At 33.4% G+C, this 22,202-nt stretch overlaps 1 protein-coding gene across 1 annotated transcript in view; it reads right to left on the minus strand.

Annotated features, from left to right (window-relative positions):
• The window catches only part of NCAM2 (neural cell adhesion molecule 2), a 268,781-nt gene that overhangs the window by 17,049 nt on the left and 229,530 nt on the right, over positions 1-22,202 (minus strand). The window contains exon 15 of the mRNA XM_077790949.1: positions 20,900-21,080. Within this exon, the coding sequence (XP_077647075.1) occupies positions 20,900-21,080 (181 nt within the window). The remainder of the gene's footprint in view (positions 1-20,899; positions 21,081-22,202) is intronic.

Genomic DNA, 22,202 nt, shown 5'->3' on the forward strand with positions numbered 1-22,202 from the left:
TTTAGCTGATTTTACTTCATACAAATCTCATGAAAAATATTTTAATGTTTTGCCTCAGTTGATATTTGCATGATAACAATGCTAAAAACCCTTTTGAACAATGTGATTTTCAGGAGTCTTGAACACAGATGAGGCTTATAGAGGAGAGGATTTGCATCTGATAGTTGTCTAGGGGGAAAAAAGGGTTTATGCCCCCAGCTAATTCAAGAAGATTCCAAACTAACTCAGCCATTGGCCACTGGCAATTTCCTGGTGTGAGACTGTGCTGAGTAAACCCCAGGGGAGTGGAACTGGTGAGTTTGCCCACGGGTGTTGCACACCAGCATTGCTTCCCTGGTGGTCCCACGTCCTGGAGCAATGCCCGAGTCAGCACCACTCACTGGGACATTTCCATCTGCTGCTCTGCCTGTTGCCAAAATAAGAGCAAAATTATTCTGACCAGAGATTACTTGAATCCTGTTGTAACAGACACCAAACAATTAGATAATGTAATACAGTATAAACATTTTAATTGAGTTACTAATATCATCCTATTCTTTCTCTTCCAACCCCCCTATACACTGTAGATTGTTTTCAGATTAAGTACAGCATTTAAACTTTCATGTTTCTGCTTAAATAATTTTAATGATATCTTTACTGCTTCAAATATAATTTGAAAGTTATTCTAAATCAATACATATATATTCTTTGTCTTTAGTTTTGTTTAGAACTCTAAAATGGAAATTAAAAACTTCTTTTAAAAGAAGGAGAACATTTTACTTCTTAAGCAATTGACTTCATTCAATTGTCTATTGTATAGGTTGTTTTATTATAGAAATTGTCTTCACAATGCTATTATACAACAAGCTAGAATTCAATGTATACATTTCCATGGATGGATAAGCAGAAAAACAGACAGATATTATTTCAGAGTTATTTTCCTTTGTGCAGAAAGACTTGGAAACCACTACATAAATTATAAAAATAATGGTGCAGCAATGAAATTATATATCATATATGCATTGCCCCATCAGCAATGTCAGAAGTTGATGTTTTAAATTAATTTTGGTTTTTAAACAACAAAATTCCTACTTAAATATTATACTTTCCAATACATCTTCCAAAACTTACTTTATTCCCTATATCCACCCCCATATTTGGTGAATTCCTTTGTAATCTTTAGTAATTTTTGTTTAGCAGTATGAACTGTCAGGAAGATGCAAGTAGATATTTAATTTCAGTTTATTAAAAAGCTCATATATTTCAATTGTTATAATACCAGTAAATTCTGTAGTCAGCTTTAGAGACCTCATACAGTGAATCTCTGTATTTTCTCATCCATCAACTAGAATGTGAAGGAGAAAAATTAGGGTCATTCAATAAAAATTTTGAAAGAAATTTGGGGGTTTTTACTGGTTTAGTTTTAGGAGTTTTTTTCTTAATACACTGTTAAAAAGTTTTTACTATGGAGAGATACATTTTCCACTGCTGTGAACAGCAATTTCACTGTCCTTGGAACATTGTGAAATGGCAAGGTTTTCATTCTAAGTGATCCAGTGACAGAAATGACTACACAGTATCTTCACTGGCGAGTGGGGGAAATGTTTACAGTCACAATATTGCTCCTTTGTCCCATTGTTGTGCGGGACACTGTTTTTTTCATTTTTAGTTTTCTTCTTATGGGTGAGACCTCTGAGACACAAGTATTTGACTGTTGCATATTTCTCCATCTCTTCATGGCTGATGACTTCCTTTACATAAAGCATTCCCCATCCTTGCTACTGCTCTACCAGGCTCAGGTAATTTTTCTCCTACTTGAAACCCTTTTGCTCCTCCAGGTTTCTGTTTCATAAGTCTGTTTTCTTAAAACTGTCAACACTTTTCCAGCATTTCTCTCCTTTATTTCCTTCACCTAAAGGGAGACAGAGAGGTCACCAAATCCAGTGGTGAGGTGAGGAGCGTGGCTGTGATCAGCCTTCTCACCTGCCTGAGGATCCTATGTACTTCTTCTGAAAACAGATAGAAACTGGGCTGCCTTGTTCTTTAAATCTATCTGTGTTATGGTTTATCTTTAATCTTAATGAAAACTTATAAAATTATTTTTTAGAAGTTTATCTGTGGCTTAATTCTATTCTTTTTTAAACTGCTTTGGTTTTGTACTTGCCTATCCGCTTCCACCAAAGTCAGCTGTAAAACTGATCCAAATAACTATTAAACAAGATTAAGGCCTGTCCTCACTGGTTTCAAAAAATCATATTCTAATATATATGTAATTTCAAAACAATATGAATTTTTTTCTTTATATGTTATGATATCAACAGGAGTTCTAATTCTATGACTGAATGAAATATTAATGCCATACTACAAACAGCATTCCCAAAAAGTTTGGAAAGCAACTTTGTCGTCAATAAGTGTTGCCTTAAATGAAATTAAATTATTATATTGTTATTGTTATTATAGTTATATTACAGAAGCTATTTGGGGTTTTAACAGTTTCCCAATATGTACCAAACAAACTCAAAAAAGAAGTTCCACTTTGTGCTCTAAAATAACAAAGTATTTATGCATTATATATCTTTTTATTTTCATAGTTGAACAAAAACAATTCAAATCATAAAAATTCAATGTTAATATGAATTAATCAGCTCTTAGAAACTTTTTAAAAATGTTTATTTTGTACCTGACTTAATCATCTAACTATAAAACACTTCTTGTTAAAATAATTTTAAAACACTTTTTGTTAAAAAGAAAAAAACAGGGAAGTATAAGTTCCATAGTTCTGAATGAGTTTTAATTGGAATTTGTTAAAAATATACTAAATTTAAAAGGATATGTGGTTTTTTTTTATATAGAATGTGGCATAAGTAATGTAATACCTTGCCATGATGATGAAGGAAACTGACAACTTTAAAGACAATTTTGTCATTGATTTCTTCAAATAAATTATCATCTATGAATACTTATGGAAATAAGTTTCAAAAACTCCCAGAAATGTAAAAAAATTAATTTAAAAAAAACTAAAAGCAATTTTTTTTCTACAAATTTCATCAAAAGTTTTGGCAATATTAAAGTCCTTATTAAATAAGTTATGTTTCTAATGAATTCTAACGAGATAATTGAACAATTTTGCAGGAATCATTATTTGATCAGAAAGAGGAATGAAGAGTTTTGGCTTTTTCTTTTGCACAGGAACAAAACATGCAACCTCAGTATATTGAGACTGATGCTACATGAACCTGGATCCTTTGAGGTGACAGAATTTCTCTGTGCTCTTACAGAATCACATTGTATATATTCAATTACTGCTGCAATAAAATAGTAATTGCAAGCTTTATAAAAAGCACTCTGTGTGATGTCCACACATTTTTTTCACATCTTCAGTGATATTTTGTTGGGGAGAAAAAAGCACGTTAGCAACTTGTGCATTATTCCCTTCCCTCCTCCTTACAAGGCAAGGATTGAAGTTAACATGAAAGGTAGATTATTACCAAAACCTCTCTTTTACAGTAATTTGAGTTTTTAAGGAAAAAAAGCAATGCTATAAAATACTTTCCTAGTTTACCAGGCAATACTTGGCTGCTACAAATGCATGGTGCAGTTATGATACATGGTTTTCCTTTCTTTCAAGACAGTCAGAAGATAAAGTAAACTGCTCTCAATCCAATGTAAAAATGTGAAAATTACAAACTAACTAGAGGGTGAAATTGAAATCCTGCACTGGGTCATGGCAGGAAAAAAACATTCTTGTTTATCAAGTTGAACTACACTTTTGTATTGTCCATTAAAAATGAGCCCAAACATGATGGTTATTACTGCACTGCCTCTGAATATTGTCTTTGATTTTATATCTGATCTGGAACTTTTATTAGATTCAAAGTCTTACAAAATGCATGTACTTACTCAAAACCTCTAAAAAGACAGAAAATATATGTCTCAAAATTTTTTATCTAAAAAAATCGTAATGTAGTACCAAAAAATTAAACAGGTCTATAAAATTTTCTACCAGTTAACAGTAAATCAGTGGCAGGCCATGACCAAAAGAAGTAAAGAACCAGTGATGCCTCCCTGCTACCCAAAGAAGCTCCAATAGTATAGCTGCCACATCCAGAGTTGTGTGATCTGCTTTTGGCAATTTATATCAATAAAACTTTTCTTTTGAGCCAGGTAAGTGCCCAGAAGAATAATGTCTTCCTTAAAATGAAATAAGCAAATCACTACTTTTGCAACATCAGCTTGCAAGAAATCATTAGGATTCTATGCAACATTTACTGGGGGACTGTTTGATGCAAAAGAGAATGTGACAATAAGGTGCATTCATTTCTATCCCATTCTTTAATACTCAAAGATGTTAACAAGGCCATAATTGACATTAATTGTAATGTTTTTTCTTCCTCACTGGTTTTTCCTATAACTCTCTGCTAGGACAGATACTGCTGAAGGGCAGTGGACAAACACATGGGTGTGTGCTCTGAGCTGCATGACCGAGTAATGTGTTCTGACAGGTACACTTGGCACACAACTTTGGAAAATAAGGGGACACTACTACTGGCTTTCTCTAACTTTCTTCTACTCATAAGTGACAGATCTTCACTGCCTCCTATCTCAGATGAAATCTGAGCTGGAGTGAGCCAGGGGAGCCTGTGGTGCCATGGGGACTATCAGTGACACAGATGTGACCCACTGAAATAAGCTTGTCTAAAAGGTTGTACTTTTCCGACGCTTATCCAAGTGAAGGAGTTTTTCCTCATTATGGCTGAGATCTTCTTGCCAACAATTTTTCTGAAATGGATTTTTCCCTTTAAATCTTACACAAAAATGTCTTGTATTATGACTCTCTCAGGATACTGAGTAAGTAGGACTGAAGTTCACATTTCCTCTAATGGCCCTTTACAACATTTTTCATAGGAAGGTGTCTTAATAGGCACAAAGACAATACCTAAATGAAAGAAATGGAATGTAAATAGCAGCTTGAATGTTTCTGGGAACAGTGTCTTGTCCATGGCCATTGAGGGACAAGGGAAAGGATAGAAAAAAACCCTTTCTTTACTATTAATAAGCATGCTGTATTGTGAAAATGTTCTCTGGAATTGTCATTTACTATTTTTTTAAGCAAAGTTTTAAAAAAGAGATCCTTTGCATAATCAAACTATCCCTAAGCAAACCTCAGGAGCATTTCTAATATACCTAAAGAGTTAGCAATTTCTAAAAGCTACTGCAGCTTTTTCTTTGTATTCACTCAGTCATCATAGTAAAGGGTGTCTTTTTAGCATTGTCTCCTTCCATGGGAAGCCCCAGAAAAATGCAGGCAGAGAGATCCCAGTCCTCCCATGCCTTGAGAGGGAAAGGCTGCACTGTGGGTTCATGGCATCAGCATGGCTCCCAGGTTCTGGTTTTCAACAGATTTGGGAAAATAAGTTTCTGTGTCCCAGTTTCCCCCACTCAAACTGACAGCAGATTTACTGAACTCGTCTGTTGGAGGAGTTTCTAAAAACCTCTGCAGATTAATTATGATTGATGTGAGTATTGAGAACATACACTTATGTGTGGTTTCAGTACTGCTATTACATAAAAGGATAAATTATTTTAATTGCTTCATTTAGGAGAATTCAAAACCATGCTGTGCATATACCACAGAGACATGAGAAATTTTTTGCATCTTTATAGTGGATGACAATCCTAAGTCGGATATTGTAGCCAGGAGATCTGAAAAAGAGTCAAACTATCTCAGGATTGTATTTAAATTGAGAAAATATTTCAAGCGTGAGAGCATTTTAAGATGTATGTAAATTCAAACACAACAGTTTTAAGAACTAGTACTTGGAATAATATTTGAAATATACAATTATTTTATAGCATTAGCTATAAAAAGAGCAGTTTAATATTATAAGTGCTGCCATTATATGGTGCATGTTTTTACTTTAAAATGTTCGGCCACTACAGCTGCCACTTCCAGCAGAGTCCAGATTTGACAGTTTTAAAACATCTCCCTTTGGGGATACAACTTCAATCAGGCAGATTAAATCAGAATGGATCAAGCTCAGGTTGTATATTTATACAGACAATCTACATACTTTCTTCACTACTGCAGTAGCATGGCAGCCACCCAACATGAACAAAAATTAAAATTCACTAATTTTAATTTTAGTGACTTTGATATTTGTGGTGGGGTGATTTTTTTTGTTTGTTGGTTTGTTTGGTTTGGTTTGGTTTTTTGGTATTTTGCTAGTTTGGGTTTTTTTAATATTCATTATTGGATGAAACACTGTGAATAAAATGCAGATGCAATGCTAAACATTATCTCTGCAGATACAAAATACATCATGTAGATAGTACAAGAAAAAAAGAGCATTTAACAGCAATAAAGAAAATACAGATAGTAAAGCTTTAAGTCAGTTTTCTTTATTACAAAAAATGAAGACAGAAGTTGCATGAACTAAAATGAACTTTGAACAACAGATGAAAGACACACTATATTACATATATTTCTTGACATTGTGTTCAGAAAGGTGCTGAGGGACATCACAGTTACACCATGCACACATTCTTCAGGGAAAAAGCAGAGATGACAACAAGTGCTGCATGCATGAAAAAAATCAGTGGAGCAAAATGGTAGTGAATTATGAGCAAGATAAAAATAAGCAATGTTTCACAAATTAAAATTAACTACTTTAATTCCAGATTTTTCCTTGCCTTTCACATCTTTTTTGAAAACAGAAACTTACAGATGTTGCAGTGTATTCAATATTTTTCACAGAATTAGTTTTTAGTACATGGTATGAATTTTCATTTGTAATTCTGTTGGCAACATACACTGAGAAAGACTTACTTTGCTTCTATTATGAGAATTTAATACATGCATTAAAATAAAAATTTTATGTAAATAAAATATGCACCGCAAATTGACACTAAAAAAATATCAATCATGTAAAATAAATGTTTTTATTTTACTAATAATAAGAATAATATTATAATATAATATAATAATATATTATTTTACTAAGAATAAGAACTGCTTATAAGAATATTGTACAATATAACGGTAGTATGGTGGCAAGCATGACTACCACAGCTTCTCGGGACTTCAGACCCTATAATAAATGAACAAAAATGGATATTCCTACCTCAGTTCCTTGTTCTTTTTGTAAAATATCTAAACTTAGCACAGCACTCAAGTGTACAGCCTATATAAAACTATTGTTTCTAAACAGGCAAAGTTGGTTCATGTTTACACTTGGTATTTGATGCCATCAGCTTTATATTAAGATGTCATTGACATTCAAGGGAAAAGGTGATTTTCCATCACTTATGAATAATGTCCGATAAATATGTAGCAATGGAAAACTGAACATTCCTTATATGCCTGAAGAAAGCTAATGGATAAATAAATGTGATAAGCATAAATGAGCCCTAAATATAGGAAAGATTTCAGTGATATTGCAGACCTCAGAAGCTACATTTCTCAATATAATATTCAATTTTCATCCTAAAATTAACATTTTCATTTTTTCCTTTGCTGCTAAAATTCCTAAAAAAATGAACAATCAGAAAACATCAACATACTGGACAACAAGTAGAAATTTGGCAACCATTAGAACAATCACAAATTGTGTACAAATATCCAATATGTCTTAAAAACAAAACAAAAAAAAAACCAAAAACCCTACAACAGTTTTTTTTCAGGCTTAATTAATTAACTTCATATTTGCATACACATTTGAGTGGTACCTATGCAGGTTTCCATGATGGAAAGAGAGTACATGGTAAGACCCTGAAAACTGACTGAAAATTGGTCATAAGGTTATGTGTATAATTAAATCACCATATCTTAATTGATCTTAAATAAATATCTTCATTTATCTTAAATAAATATTGTAAATAAATAAATATTGTTCACATGCATATAATATTTTTTCATCACTGCTTGGCCTTATACTTTCACAAAAAATTAAATGGAATGTTATTTTGTTATTTGATAATAGTATGTTTTGTACACCTAACAAAACCATTCAGAAGATATATTTTATATCCAATATATGCAATACGCTTGTCTATTTCTTGGCAATATTTTTCCTATTTAGAGAGACAGCAATTTATATTCAAATAACCCTACAGCAGTAAAAAAAGGATCACATTTGAAGTTGCATTATGTAAATACTTTGATTTGTGAACAATTTGGAAATGTTAGGAACTTGTCAAAACTCTGGAAAGAAGAAAGACAACAAATAAAATCTGATTAGGAAAGAAGCCAGCCTTAGACTCTAAAGGTTGTAAATCAGAACATTTAAAAAATACTGTTCCTTAGAGATATACTGCTATATCACAGAATAATCATTACCCTTTTAAAGTTTCTGTGCCACCAATTTGGATTTAAGGCATAAGCTCAGCACAGAATATTTTAGGAATTCAGTGTTACAGACAGTTTAATATTGGCATTTCAAAATATGTGACGATGTTAAAAAAATTGTAACATTTTAAACTGTCAGTCATAAGACCTAAAATCCCTTTTACAATTACAACATTTAAGGGAACAAATTTACTTATCTAACATTAAGATACTAATGTCAGGAGTATATTGAATTCAATTTATGAAGACATATTTATCATTTTAATAGAGTTTAAATTACAATTTTAAGCTGTTCAGTCTATACCTATGAATTATAATTTAATTTGAAAATGTCTTTGTTCATTTTTTCCTCATTCTTATCTTTAAGAAGCCAAGATTTCAAAATCTTCTGAATACTCAGATTGCACAAAATACTGTGAAATAATCTCACTCTCATTGTTTTTAAAGATACAATTATGAAGCACTCATAAAGAGAGTACAAACAAAGCTGTATTAGTCATTCATCTGAGGAGATATATGACAACCCAAGGACATTATTCTCTCCCACTTTATCTTTCTCATTACAGAGGTTTTGGGTCACTGCCCAGAACTGCCTGGCTCTGCAGTCACCTAATCCCCACAATATTGGCTTAAGTCATTTTCTTTGGAATTTGATGGGAAGAGGAAGGCCAAAAGAAAAGGATCACATTCAAAGTACTTGATAACACCAAAATACAAAGCACAGAATAATTTAAATTGGAGCAGACCTAAAATTTCTCTCACTTAATGGAGAAACTTTATGTAGTTTCCAGCTGAAGCTACTATCAGTTGGAAAAAGATAAGTGATAAGTGATCCAAATTTGTCTCTTTATGCCACTGGCATTGTGACACTGAGGATAAAAGGCAATTTGTCATTCATAATGTATATTTAGCTTCTTAAATTTCTCAAGGCTTTTCATTATCTCCTTCACAGTATGTTTGGAGAACTCACAGTCAATCAGTCTCTGTGCCCTAATTCCTATCTTGTCTTCTTATATACTTATCTGCAATATTAGAATAACTTGTTAGGACAATAAATTTATAGCCTATAAAGAGCTCTTCAAATGTCTTACTGGGATAGAAAAATTATATGTGAATTTTCATTTTTCTGCTTTTTGCATACCTGTAGTAGTGTCCCGTCTTGCTTTATTAAAACAAATTAAGAACAGTGACAAGTATGTGGAAGGTGAAAATATGTTAGACAACATTTAGTAGAATAGCATCAAGGTTTCAGAATTCAGAAAATTATGAAAATTCTACAAAATAAGTAAATATTGGGATCAGACTGTCTGTGCAACCTTATAAGATCCTATTTTATTTTTCAGTTTATGCAACAATATGTTACTCAAGACTTTAATCCAGTGGTATGTGCTCATTAGTTTTGATTGGATCTGCAATTTGATTTTCTTTACTGCTCAGAACAGCAACTATGTGTCCACAAGAGAAAATTCTGTTCCCTCATGTGTGTGTGGTGCCTGTCTTACAGAGGCATCAATTGAATGATTTCTCAAATCTGAAAGTTTTTGGTAACTTATATGTAGCTAGTAATTCCAAATCCACTATAACATAGTTAAAAAGAAAGGTTTCATTAATAATATTATCTAGCCTCCATTAGTTATGTCTCTTGGCTCAATAAGCACTTAATAATTTAAAAAATAAATAGTATATATTGGAAGGACACCTATACAACTAAATTACAAAGTCAATATATATATTCACATTGTTTGTGCATGGAAAAATGGGCTTTCACCTGACTGACCCTTAACAGGAACCCAAAGTTTCAACTCCTACAACATTAGAAGAGAACATGTCTTTATCATACTATGTCAGGCACTCATCAATGTAATGAATTTCAAAGTAATGTCATGATATTAAGTCAAAGTGACAGAACATAGTGGCAAGGGCCATGGATGGAATAGTGTCTCAAGTTTACAGTGAGAACTTATCTGCAGATCACAGTGAAACTAATGTTTTTTAGATAGCAATCTTTTCAATTCCAGCTACTTCATTACACTAAATATGTGAATTATTTTAAAAAGTATTTCTGTCAATAAATTATCTGTAGACTTACACGCTGAAGACATCTTACATGTGACATAGTCCAATTTTCTAAAATGATTGTTAGCTGGTTTAGATGAAAAGAGGTTTTAGTTTGATTTCCTAAAGGAAAGACTTCAAAAATATTTCAAAATTGGCAAAAATCATCATTAGCAATATTTCTTAGAAATAAGAAAATCCCTTAACTGAGTGAAGTTATATAGATACTTAATTTTGACTAATTATTTTCCAATTTGTAAGATAATTTTTTTATATCCCAAAAGGTATAGACTATAAGGAGGAAAAACTCAACATATACAGTTAATTTATCATGTTTGCTATATTTACTAACAATTTGAAGGGAACTGTTTTAAAATAAATATTTAATTCTGCCTTAGTTATAAAGTGCATTGCTTTCTCAGGTTATTCTGTATGCAACAGAGAAATGAACCATAAACCTAGACAACCATATGAATTTTAGAATCAAATATATGAAATAAAATATACATATGGACTCTTATTAAATGAAATCTTTTTCCTGAGGTTCTGCACACACTGCTGCAGAGCTCATAATCTATGATTTTAACCCATAAAACAGGAAAAAAAAGTTTTTTCCATTTTTACTACAGGTCAAAATTGAACCCCTGGAGCTTCCAAGTCATAGAGATGAAATGAAATGTGGCACCTCTGCAATCACAAGAAGTGACTTTGGTGGGCAGGGACCTGTGTGCTGAGGCATGTCGGTGGAGAGGCACAGAAAAGTACTTGAAATGAAACACTACCAACTAAAACAATTAATAAATAATTGGTTAGAGAAGACTTGCCTGTTAAAATCCATTAGGAAGTACAAAACATGTCTGTATTCACAGAGGCATAGAATGGCCTGGGTTTGGAGGGACCTTAAAGATCATCCAACCCTCTGCTGTGGACAGGGACACCTTCCACTAGACCAGGTTTCTCAGAGCTCCATCCAGCCTGGATTTGAACCGTTTTTATTAAGCAAAAAGTTTTAAGTACCTTGTGTCAGGAACCAATGAAAGGAAAATGCTTTGCAGAGGATTAATGCAAAATGAAAATTCTCTCCTGAAAGATGAACTGGTGATGTACCTGGAAAGCCATGCGACTGACAGTGGTAAGGTCTCTGCATGAATTTCTTATAATCAAAACCTAGTTGAGAAAATAGAATCAAATCATGTTGACCAAATTCAGTAAGTCAGATTCTCCATGGTCCATCTGACTGAAGTGTCAAACATCATCTGTTGAATTTGTCACAAAACTCACCAGGCTTCCAAAAAGCCCAGTGAAGAATTTTGCACACACAGACTGAAGTAATTACACTATTTAGGATCTTGACTAGGAATGGAAACTTTGGAAAAGCTATAGAAAAGTACAAATTTTTTAAGGTCCGTGTTTATTTTCCTGCAAATAACAAATTAGGAGAGATAGGAAGAATACATATTGCTTGCCTTATCATCAACAGTATAAGAGCATGCACCAGAAACTTAAGACTACAATGAGAGAGAAAACAGCAGCATTCAGCTGCAGGGACTGGCCTCCATTTTCACGTCTAGTAGCTTCACAGCATCTGTCTGTGTGGATAAGAATAGTTATACAAAATCAAGAGTATGAAAAAGAAGTAAATTTTAGGAAAAAAAAGTGGAAAAGTTGAAACAACATGAAAAGGAAAGTATGAAAAGGAAAAAAAATATTGACAGTGGTAAAGAAAAAAGAGAAAGAATATTTACATTGTGCCAAAGACAGTCACTTGAAAGACATTACTCTAACAGTAACATTAAATTATGATTAAAGCACAGATGGAATGGCAACCATTGAAGTACTCTGGCCAGATCTATATAATCTAGCACTAAAACTGTGGAAAAGATGTACCTCCATAGAGGCAACGTGGTCCTCCTCAGCAGCCAAAGTAGCAAACTGTTCTGGTCTAATTTTAAAATCATTTATTTAAGTGCCTAACCTGAAGCATGTTTCTTGCTTCCCCTTGAGACCATTCAGCCAAGCACAACCTAAATACAATTTTGACTTTTATGTCAGAAGTACTTGGAACTCACAAAACTGCCATGTAACTGTCCTGTAACTATTAGAAATAGTGATTACTGACTATATAAAGTAAGGAGTATTGAAAGCAAGGAGAAACACCAGCCCATAGGCTGAAAGGAGAAACTAGAACTGTGTCAATAATTGCACAAAAAGAAGGTTCCAGTCATACACAAGAGGAGACAAACTTGTTTATCTGTTTCTCCTTGCTAATGAATTCATCTTCTTCCTGAATTATTGTAGGAGTTCACAATGGGTCACCATGAAAACTGGCTTCAATAATATGGACACAGATCCAATTAAAATATGAATGACCCATGCAATTAGCACATGCAGCTTGGTAATTCGATATTGACTTTGACACTAGAGTGGGAACAAAGTAGCTTCTTAGACATTCACATCCTCACAGTATGTCTGGTTACAATTACAGAGTTTGAATATATTTTCTCAACAAATATTTATATTGAAGTTTAAGATTTTGTCAAATAATACAGTCAAATTTATGCAATATATAGTACATTGACTAGATTCTTATTCTCCAGCTACAGTGACACAATTATTATACTGCTACTGATTAATACCAGTGTTAAACTAATATTTTGAAAAGTACTTAAAAATAAATGAAAATGTATAAAACCTTATGCAGCATAAGCAATTACCTTGGTTAAATCTTTACTTTAAAACTGATTTAAGAAATTGTAATGGAAGCAAACCATAAAGCTAAATATATTCTTTATGAATAATATTTAATCAACACATTATCTTCTTATCACACAAATTCCCCTGTTATTGCACAAATATATACATAATAACTATCATATGTAGGTCACTATCAAGTAGAAAAGGCAGCAATATAAATAAATTAAGAACAATTATGGACATTTTTCTATCCTCACCCATATCTCTACTGTGATGTTTCCAATTATACATATTGTGTTCAAGCCATTCAAAATTCACAACCAATTCTTTATCTTAAGACTTAAATAGTTTGGTCCATATACTCATAGAAAAAAGTTTCTATACTCATAGAAAAAAAAAACAAAAACAAGACACAAACCTTGAGCACATTAAACTTCCACATTTACTTCAATAATTCAGCTTTTAAATATTTTTAGAGAATATACCTAAGCATTTCATCTTTTAATTGGCACTCATGGATATTTTAATTAGAACGCATCATAATGCTAGCAATTACCTGCAACAAATAATAAGGATTAGATTACCATACATATAAAGTGTGGCCTTGCACTTCAACATTCAACATTTATAGTGATTTTCTTTTTTCCTCATGGCATTTTAAAAGATAAGCAAACTAAAATTCATATGATAAAAGAAAAAAAATTAAATTCTTTCTGAAGCAGAAATTCTGAGAATACAGAATAGCTCTTTGATTGCTGCTTCACTGCTATTCAGTGGTAGTTAATGTCAGTGAGAGCTGTACCATAAGAATAAGATTTCATTAAAAAATATATTTTTTTCCTGTTAAAATCTTTGATGGTGCAAGCATTTTATGTCTCTCTCTCTCTCTCTCTCTCTCTGATTCACATCAAGTAAGTTCTATCAATTTTAGTGAGGGATTTCTATCCCTTTTCATGTAATAACTTTAGTCTTTGCAGGAGTGGAGCAAACAGCTGGTTTTAGCCTAGAGCAAGAACATGCCTTATCACTTTCAACAATGAAAATTTCCAGGATTTGAAAAGAAATGGCTTATTCAGCAAATTCTAATACTGGTTTTCAAAACAAAACCAAATAGGTTTAATGGAGGCTGTTATCTTTCTGAAGTTTTAGATATTAATCTGATTGGTGTGAGTCCTACTGACTTTTCTCAAAGCAGGAGATCTCAAAGATACATTTCATCTCTCTATTCTTTTCAGAAAATAAAAAAAATTATTCTTCCATCACAGCAATATTGCCTGAAGAATTTACACTTTCAGCTCAGGATTATGATCTGAACAAAAGTCAGACAAAAGTCCTCATTTTCAAATTATTATTTTGGAATTAAAATATCCTTCAGCCTATGAGAAAATGAGTCAGGTAACTTCACAAGGATAACGTGGCAGCTCTTCCTTGCTTTGAGAATATGATCAGAGCTCCAATGAGGCTGACATCCCACAGGTTTTCCTTTCTGACTCCTGCATTTTGTTCCTCATTTTAGATTTAGCTCAAACCCTAACTAGTCAGATCTGTAGAGACAGCCTGAGAAATCCTGTAATGCACAAAATCATACAAAAGAGACACTAATTCTTGACTTAAAATTTCAGATCTGTGGAAATTTTACCTGTGAAAATCTTTCAAACTTCTGTGTTTTTTCTTTTGTGGTTTAAATTTATGGTGGCTGTCCAGGTTGGTGTAAGGATCAAGGGTCATAAAATTTCACATAGTTTTTTACAAATCACTGCAATTGTTAGAAGTGTGTGAGGGTTTAATATAATTGCACCACAGAGAATTTTACTTCTATTTTCAAATAAGACTTTATAAGGAAATTGGACTAATGTTTTAATTTTGAAGTCTCCAATCTCTGACAAATTTAGTGAAATTGTCAGCTATATTCAAAAGTTATCAGAAGCCACAAACTGATGGATGTTTGCGCATGTACACACACATGCACGCACACACACACACATATGCACAGAAAGGCAGTGTATTCACAAACCATAGGCTTAAAATCAGGCCAATCCTGAAAGATTCTACAGTCTTTTTATGGAGATTTAAATGGGCAATTTGTAAGCCACAAGTGATGACATTAGATCCTAGCTCAAGTACCTACTGGCAGCCTTTATAGATTTTTCTATGGAAAGAGAATACAAGAGAATACTAAAGGTCCCCACAGTTTCCCTAATTTAACTTTTAATGATGAAACATAACATTTCCTCGAATTGAGAATAGGTACTAAAAGCCAAATCAGTGGTCAATAAGGGTTTCAATTCTGTTTGACGTCATTAATGATTTTTGGGATGGGGCACTGAGTATCCTCAGCAACTTTTCTGGTGACACACAACTCAGAGGAGTGGCTGAGGAACCAGACAGTGGTTTTGCCACCCAGAGGGACCTCAGCAGCCCAGGGAAATGGGCTGACAGGAGCATTGGGAAGTTCAACAAGAGGAAGTGCAAACCTCTGCTCCAGGAAAAAAAACAATCCTGGTGACCAGTTCACAGCTAAGGGCCACCCAGCTGGAAAGCAGCTTTGCAGAAAAGGTCCTGGGGGTCTTTTTTTTTAACACCAAGTTTAACAAGAGGCAGCAATATGCTCTGGAGGCAAAAAAGGTTAATGGAAATGACAGCAGAGGCCTTGGTCATGCAAGCCTCCTCTCACAGGATACTGAACTTGAGGCTTGGTTGTAATCACATAAAATCTGATTTCAAACAGATAAGAAATGAACTAAAATCTAGGAAAAGTGTTTCAAAGGCCACAAGGGCTGTTCAGTCTGGAAGTTTGCCCATAGGAATGGTCAGTCAATGAATGTTACACACTTTTGTGGTGGAGAACAGAACATGAGGGAGGAAGGTGGCTTTTTTGGCTTCTCTTAGTGGATGCATGGTCAGGGGTGGGGTAAGCCTTCAGAGAAGGGGGACAATGAGCTAGAGAACTAGAGAGGCTGTGCCAGGGCACCCACACAGCCCATGGGTTGAAGGGGTGTGAGAGAAATATGAAACAGGAATATGCTCTTTGATTGCAAGAGGTGACAGGAACAAAAACCTTCCCCAGCTACACAGATGGGATCATACAGCACTGCTTTCTACCCTCAAAAGGTCACCTAATTGCTTGACTGAGAGCAAAACTCAAGGAAAATACTTGCCCTGAAAGAAAACTGTGAGAATCAGGGAAACTTGTTTCTGTTTTGCTATAATTAGTAATTTTGATTTTCTGGATGCAAAACCAGAAGCTTCTAGTCTAACAAAACACTGTCCAAATAGCTCAAAAGCTCTAGTAATACACCATAAAATGTATATACATAAATGCAACCCCAAATATATACACACATACTTAAAGCAATGATAAGAGCTGCTTTTATTTTTCATTCACATCAAGACCACTGCAGATTCCATTGTATTATTGTAAAAACTAATGATAAAAATCATGTTTGACATTGGTGGTGATGAGAAAAAATACTATGTATTACTGTCCCTCTCTTGCCTCACACTATGTGATTTAAAGTGTAGTGATACACAGGCATGGAAAAAAAATAGATGAGATGTTCAAGGGATTAAAACATTTTCAGGAATGGAAATAAAAAATTACTATCAAAGTTCATGCAGTATTGGAAAAAAACAAACAAACAAAAAACCTTCAAACAACCAATATCACAAAGTAAGAAAAATGGATCTAAGAGGGTCTTGTTATCCCCAAATATTTTTTTCATTTTCCCACTATTGCACAGAGTTATTAACTTTTAGTGAAGAAGAAAAAAAAAAAACTGTGGTAAAACACAACTTGCAACCTTTTTTAATATATCTACTGGCCTTTCAAAGTAACAGCACTGACTGGGTAAGAGCCTTTGGAAAATGGCACTTTCATAAATCTGCTGGTAATTCCTGAAAATATATTTAACACTTGCAGAAAGGATCTTTTTTTAGCACCTTTTTTCCATCTTCTTTTGAGATTTAGTATAAACCTGTACACGTGTTTTTAGGTTGCAACTGCAATGGTTCAGGATGACAACAGATTTGGAGACTTTTGCACTAGCTGTGGGGTACAAAGACAGGATCTCTGTCTTCTTGCCCCTACAAATGGGCTGAAATCTGGGAGCTGATGGACTTGAGCTGTTCCCAGGGGCTTTTATGGCTGCAGAGGTTAGTCCATGCTCTCCTAACATGGATAAAGAGCTAAAGCACACAGTTCCTTTGACAATCCCACAGGACTAGAAGCTTAACCCAGAAGAAAATGTTATAAAACATTACAAATCAGCACTAAAAGTGTGATAAATACTCAGAGGCAAACACACCGAGGTTAGGGTGGCACCTGCCTGCAAGGATTGCTAACTGACATCCCTAGTGAAATTCTGGAACACATAAAATTCTACATTTAAGACTGTGTTATTCTTTCTCCTAGCATGAGTTCATGTTCATATGCCTAAGTGAAATGTGAACTACAGATATAGAATTGTGACCACAAAAAAACCCTTAAAAAAGTACGAAGGAAAATGGTGTGTGTGTTGTGTCTGTGTATAATATTATATTCATATATATATATATATATATATATATATATTTATATACATTAATAAATTTATACATTCAGTCATTTAAGTAAAAATTATTTAAGAAGGTTTGCTGGGCATTTCTCAAAGTCAGTGCAAGTTTCTATTGATAAAACCTTTAGAAAACCAGGACAAATTCATTAAAAGGATTACAAATTGTGAGGAACTAATTACAAATGTGAGTGGCTCAGTGAATGGACACTGTGTTACAGGCCTAGGAATACACATTATGAATCAAGTAGATCTACTTTTGGAGGCTGCTGAGGCCATCCATATGAAAATTTAAAGGAATGTCTGTCTCATTTAGGCACCTCCCTGATGCCAGTGATCAATTAGCAGCCTCAAGCTCCTTCCCAGAGCTAAGACTATTACTGGAAGATCATCTTGTGCTATCATGGGGTTTGACTCGCAGCCAGGAGCTGGTACTTGCACACTTCCCTGGGAAACAGAAGCTGTGGATTCAGTGCCCACAGGAGCTGTATATTCACATAAGTAGAGTTTTGGCTTCAGCTCCTGTCCCTAGGGATTAGTACTTCTGCCTGATATTCAATGGCTTTTGAAAGCACAAGCAAGCTTCTTCTGCAGAATTTAGAAGCAATGTTTTAGTTCCTGTGAATACTCCTATTTCCCTGTTGTCCCCACTGAAGGACAGCCAACATGTCCTTGCTTCCATCTCCCTTTAGTCATGCTTCAGCCTCCCTGATTTATTGCATTAGCTTGCATACACTTCACCAGTGTATTATTCTATATGTAGTTAACCAACAAACTATGCTTGGGATAAGTAATATTCATGAGATTGCATCCATAGGGTCTACAGATTTATTTCTCTTTAAATTTAGAACAAGACATAAACACTCAGTTCAGGTGAAGTGCCACAAATTTGGGCAAATACAGATGTACACCTTCAGGAGTCTTAGGGGCTTTTCTAATAATTACATTATTAATATGAAAGGAACCTCAATTACTGTAGCTAATGATGCAGATTTCTTTCAAAAATCTACCCAGATTTATTCTTGTTGCCTATGTACTGTGTAAAATTTACACAGGACATAAACCTAGCTGTTTATACCAAAGCCTCAAACAAATAGTGCATCATCAGAGTTAACTGACATCAGAAAGAATATTTCTGCTTCTCTTAAGCGTTTTATACATAAACTGTATTATGTTTTAATGGATGACATTCATATTTTTGCAGCATTATGTATATATGTATATAATATTGTATGGTAGGTATAATATTATGTCATTTCAAAACAAGATAATCATGCTGACTCATGAATATGAAGGCTTATGTTGCACTGATTCTAAATGTCTTTTGACATACTTTTAAAAATTGCCTACAGAATGTTCTTATGATGGGAATTTCACACTCTCTTTCAGGCTTTGAAAAAGCAGTTGTCAAGGAAACTAATTAGTTCCACAATCATAATTGCAGTAATGATTCTTATAAAGAAGACTTGAAGTTAAATAGTGCAACAGACTTATAACTACGTAGAGGTTATGGGAGAGCACTGAAAGGAAAACACCTCTAAGAACCTATAAAACTTTTTAGAGAGAAGTGTTGTATCTTTATTCTGAAATTAAATTAACTAAACTACTTTTTACTTGAATGTCTAGAGACCACGTATGTCATTTACTGAGGAGAATTAATTTTCTCTGCTACAGCAGCTATGGCAATAGTCCAGAATAGTTTACATAATTATAAAAGGTTAAAGTTAGAATACATTGCAAAAGAAGTAATACTTTTGTTTCACATATGCAAAATTGAAAAATGCCTTATCTCTTCCCTAAGTAAGTTTATACTTTCTACTTGACAGATATTTTTGTTTCCTTGGGACAATGAGTTTCCCTACATTTCTTTTTCACTTTTCTTTTTCAATCATGGGAAATTTTATTTCTGAATGATGGCAATCACAAGGCTCTGCCTGTTTAAAAACAAGTACACAGAACCTATTGAGACCCTGAATTTCAATCAAGATGCAAATCAGCTTTACTTCAATTCAAGTGCATAAACCAAATATTTGTACTAGAACTGAATCTGAGTCTATGGATGAATTACAAATGTATTTTCTTTTCAATACATAAAAGGTAAGGATACATACAATATTAAAAAACACTTCTATAGAATATTCAAAAATTTTGCAGAGATCTTGAGATAATTTTCCTGAATATATATTTGAAGGAAACTTAAAATAGACAAGAAAAAAATAGCCAGTTATTTCAAAATTTTATGAAAGCACACTAGTCCATGACTCGTTCCAGCCCATTGGCACTGTATCAATGCTAGTCAGGTGTTCAGACTGAAATACAGGTATTAATATGGCTTACATTTCTATATATTTGCCATTTATTTGGCAAGTTTTTGTTGATTCTAAAACAATAACAATTTTTAAAATGGAAGTTATAAAATACTATGTTAGAGGATTTAGAGCCTGATCTTTCAAGGGTAATGATGATACTGATCTAATTTGGAAACAGTTATTAAAGATGCAGCTCATATGTTTAACTAGAAGCTTGAAATCTTTTCCTCATAGTATTTTCTTTATAAAAATTAGTATTACCCATAATACTTCAGAAAATACCTTATTTTAGGTTTATCATTAATGAAATAATTTTTCATTGTTGCATCAAAATAAAGCCTTATATTAGAAAGCATTAAAACTCATACACTCACTCTGAACTAAAATGCAGTTTTTCTTAAATAGAAATACAGACTCAAAAATATTATTATTTACAGACCCAAAAATATGAACAAAGTTTCTATAAATTTCAGATGTTGTAAATCAGCCTCATAGAAGACTGGTTGCTATGTTAGGGTGAATCATTCAGACATTATTTAAAAAGAGTATTTGAAGTCTTAACCTCATCAGACACTAAAATAAATGCCTTCATTATATGTATAGCTCAAAGCACATGTAGAGATGGGACTGAAATCAAGAATTCTAGAAAATAACTGGCTTAACCAGACAATAGGCAGTACAAGGCAACTTGAAAACCGAGTGTATCTTAAATGTGGTATTTCTTGTTGATTGCCGTCAACAGAGTTGAAGAAACAATGTTTCTTCTATACTTAAAATTATTTTATTACTAAGAAAAAGTAGGACACAGGGTATCATTTAAGGGTTCTGAATCAATTTTTTGCTGATAATAAAATCTGGGGTCTCACATTTTTCCAGTCCAAGACTTCAGTTATGTTTTGCTAACTATACACAGTGTACTATGAGTTGGAAATAATTCATAGAGAGCAAACACGATGAAATTAACTTACCTGTAATAATGTTGGGCTTTGGTGGCATGCTGAATTCATACAATGTTGGTTCAGAATAACCCAGTCTGTTGGCAGCTGTAATTTGTACTTCATATCCCATGGTCCACTGAAGATGCTCTAAGATGATGTGGTCTCTACTACCCTGCACTTTTTTCTCTAGCCACTGGTCTTCCTTATCTTTCTGTAAAGATGAAAATATTTCTTTCAATTCTCCCAAATGCTTGTATTATTTATATATTATTTATATACAGTTTAAAGTCTGTATATACATGATGCTCAAAGATATAGTGTTGCCTTTACAGAGGTTATGAACACTGATCTAATTTTGGAGTTCTGAATACTTAGGCTTTTTGTAATTTTGACTACTCCTTATCATGTTTCCACAATGTGGATTTAGAGAATTTTGTGGTCAATCCTTATAAACTTTTTGGCTTCAATTTATTCTTTGCTCAAATACTAGGTTTTATTTTATAGACCAGCAGGCTAATTACTTATATAATAAAATGCTAAAAATAAATTATGTAAGATGTTTATTTTATACAAACATATCAATGTTTGATCAATATTCATTCAAACAAACTTGCCATTAAACCCATTATTGAACTGTTAATGAGTCCAGCTGTGCTTATATCACACATTAGTTATTTAACATAATATACACTAATTGTAGCAATATGGGAACATTTCACAAACCAGGTTGTGTACAAAAATATAAACATCATTGAGAAAATATGTCTACACCTGTAAGAAGATACATGCAAATCTTTAGGATGGTGTTCTAGACAAAAAAGGATTCTCGTAATTTCTCATAGTTCAGGTAATTAGGACATTGATAAAAAGAGAAAAAATGAGGACTTTAGGGTGCAAACTTAATTCTGGCATTTCATAAATCTGGATTTCTTACCTATGCAATTGCTACCTTCAGTGCATAATACATTTACTTTTTTATACAAGTAGAAATTACACAGTTAGTAATCAGAAGAAGCATAAAACATATATTGTCAAACCATAAATTCATCTTGTTCAAAGGACAACCAATAACAGTCAGCAAGAATCCATGCAGTCCTACCCTTATGAGACACTGAGGTACAATAGCATGGCTCAAATATCTTTTGAGAGACAGATCCTGGCCATCCAACCCCTAAGCGACACAGACCCAATCAGTGGGTATAAACCACATGGGAAAATTTAAAGCCAAACAAACTTATAATAACTGCAAGTGTAGCTTTTTAGCTGCACACTACTCAGCAGCTTATATTTAGGCTCTTTGCTGAGCCTAAATCCTCAAGCATCTTGGTCTTCA

This window comes from Lonchura striata, chromosome 2 (assembly GCF_046129695.1).
Source record: "Lonchura striata isolate bLonStr1 chromosome 2, bLonStr1.mat, whole genome shotgun sequence".
Taxonomy (NCBI): domain Eukaryota; kingdom Metazoa; phylum Chordata; class Aves; order Passeriformes; family Estrildidae; genus Lonchura; species Lonchura striata.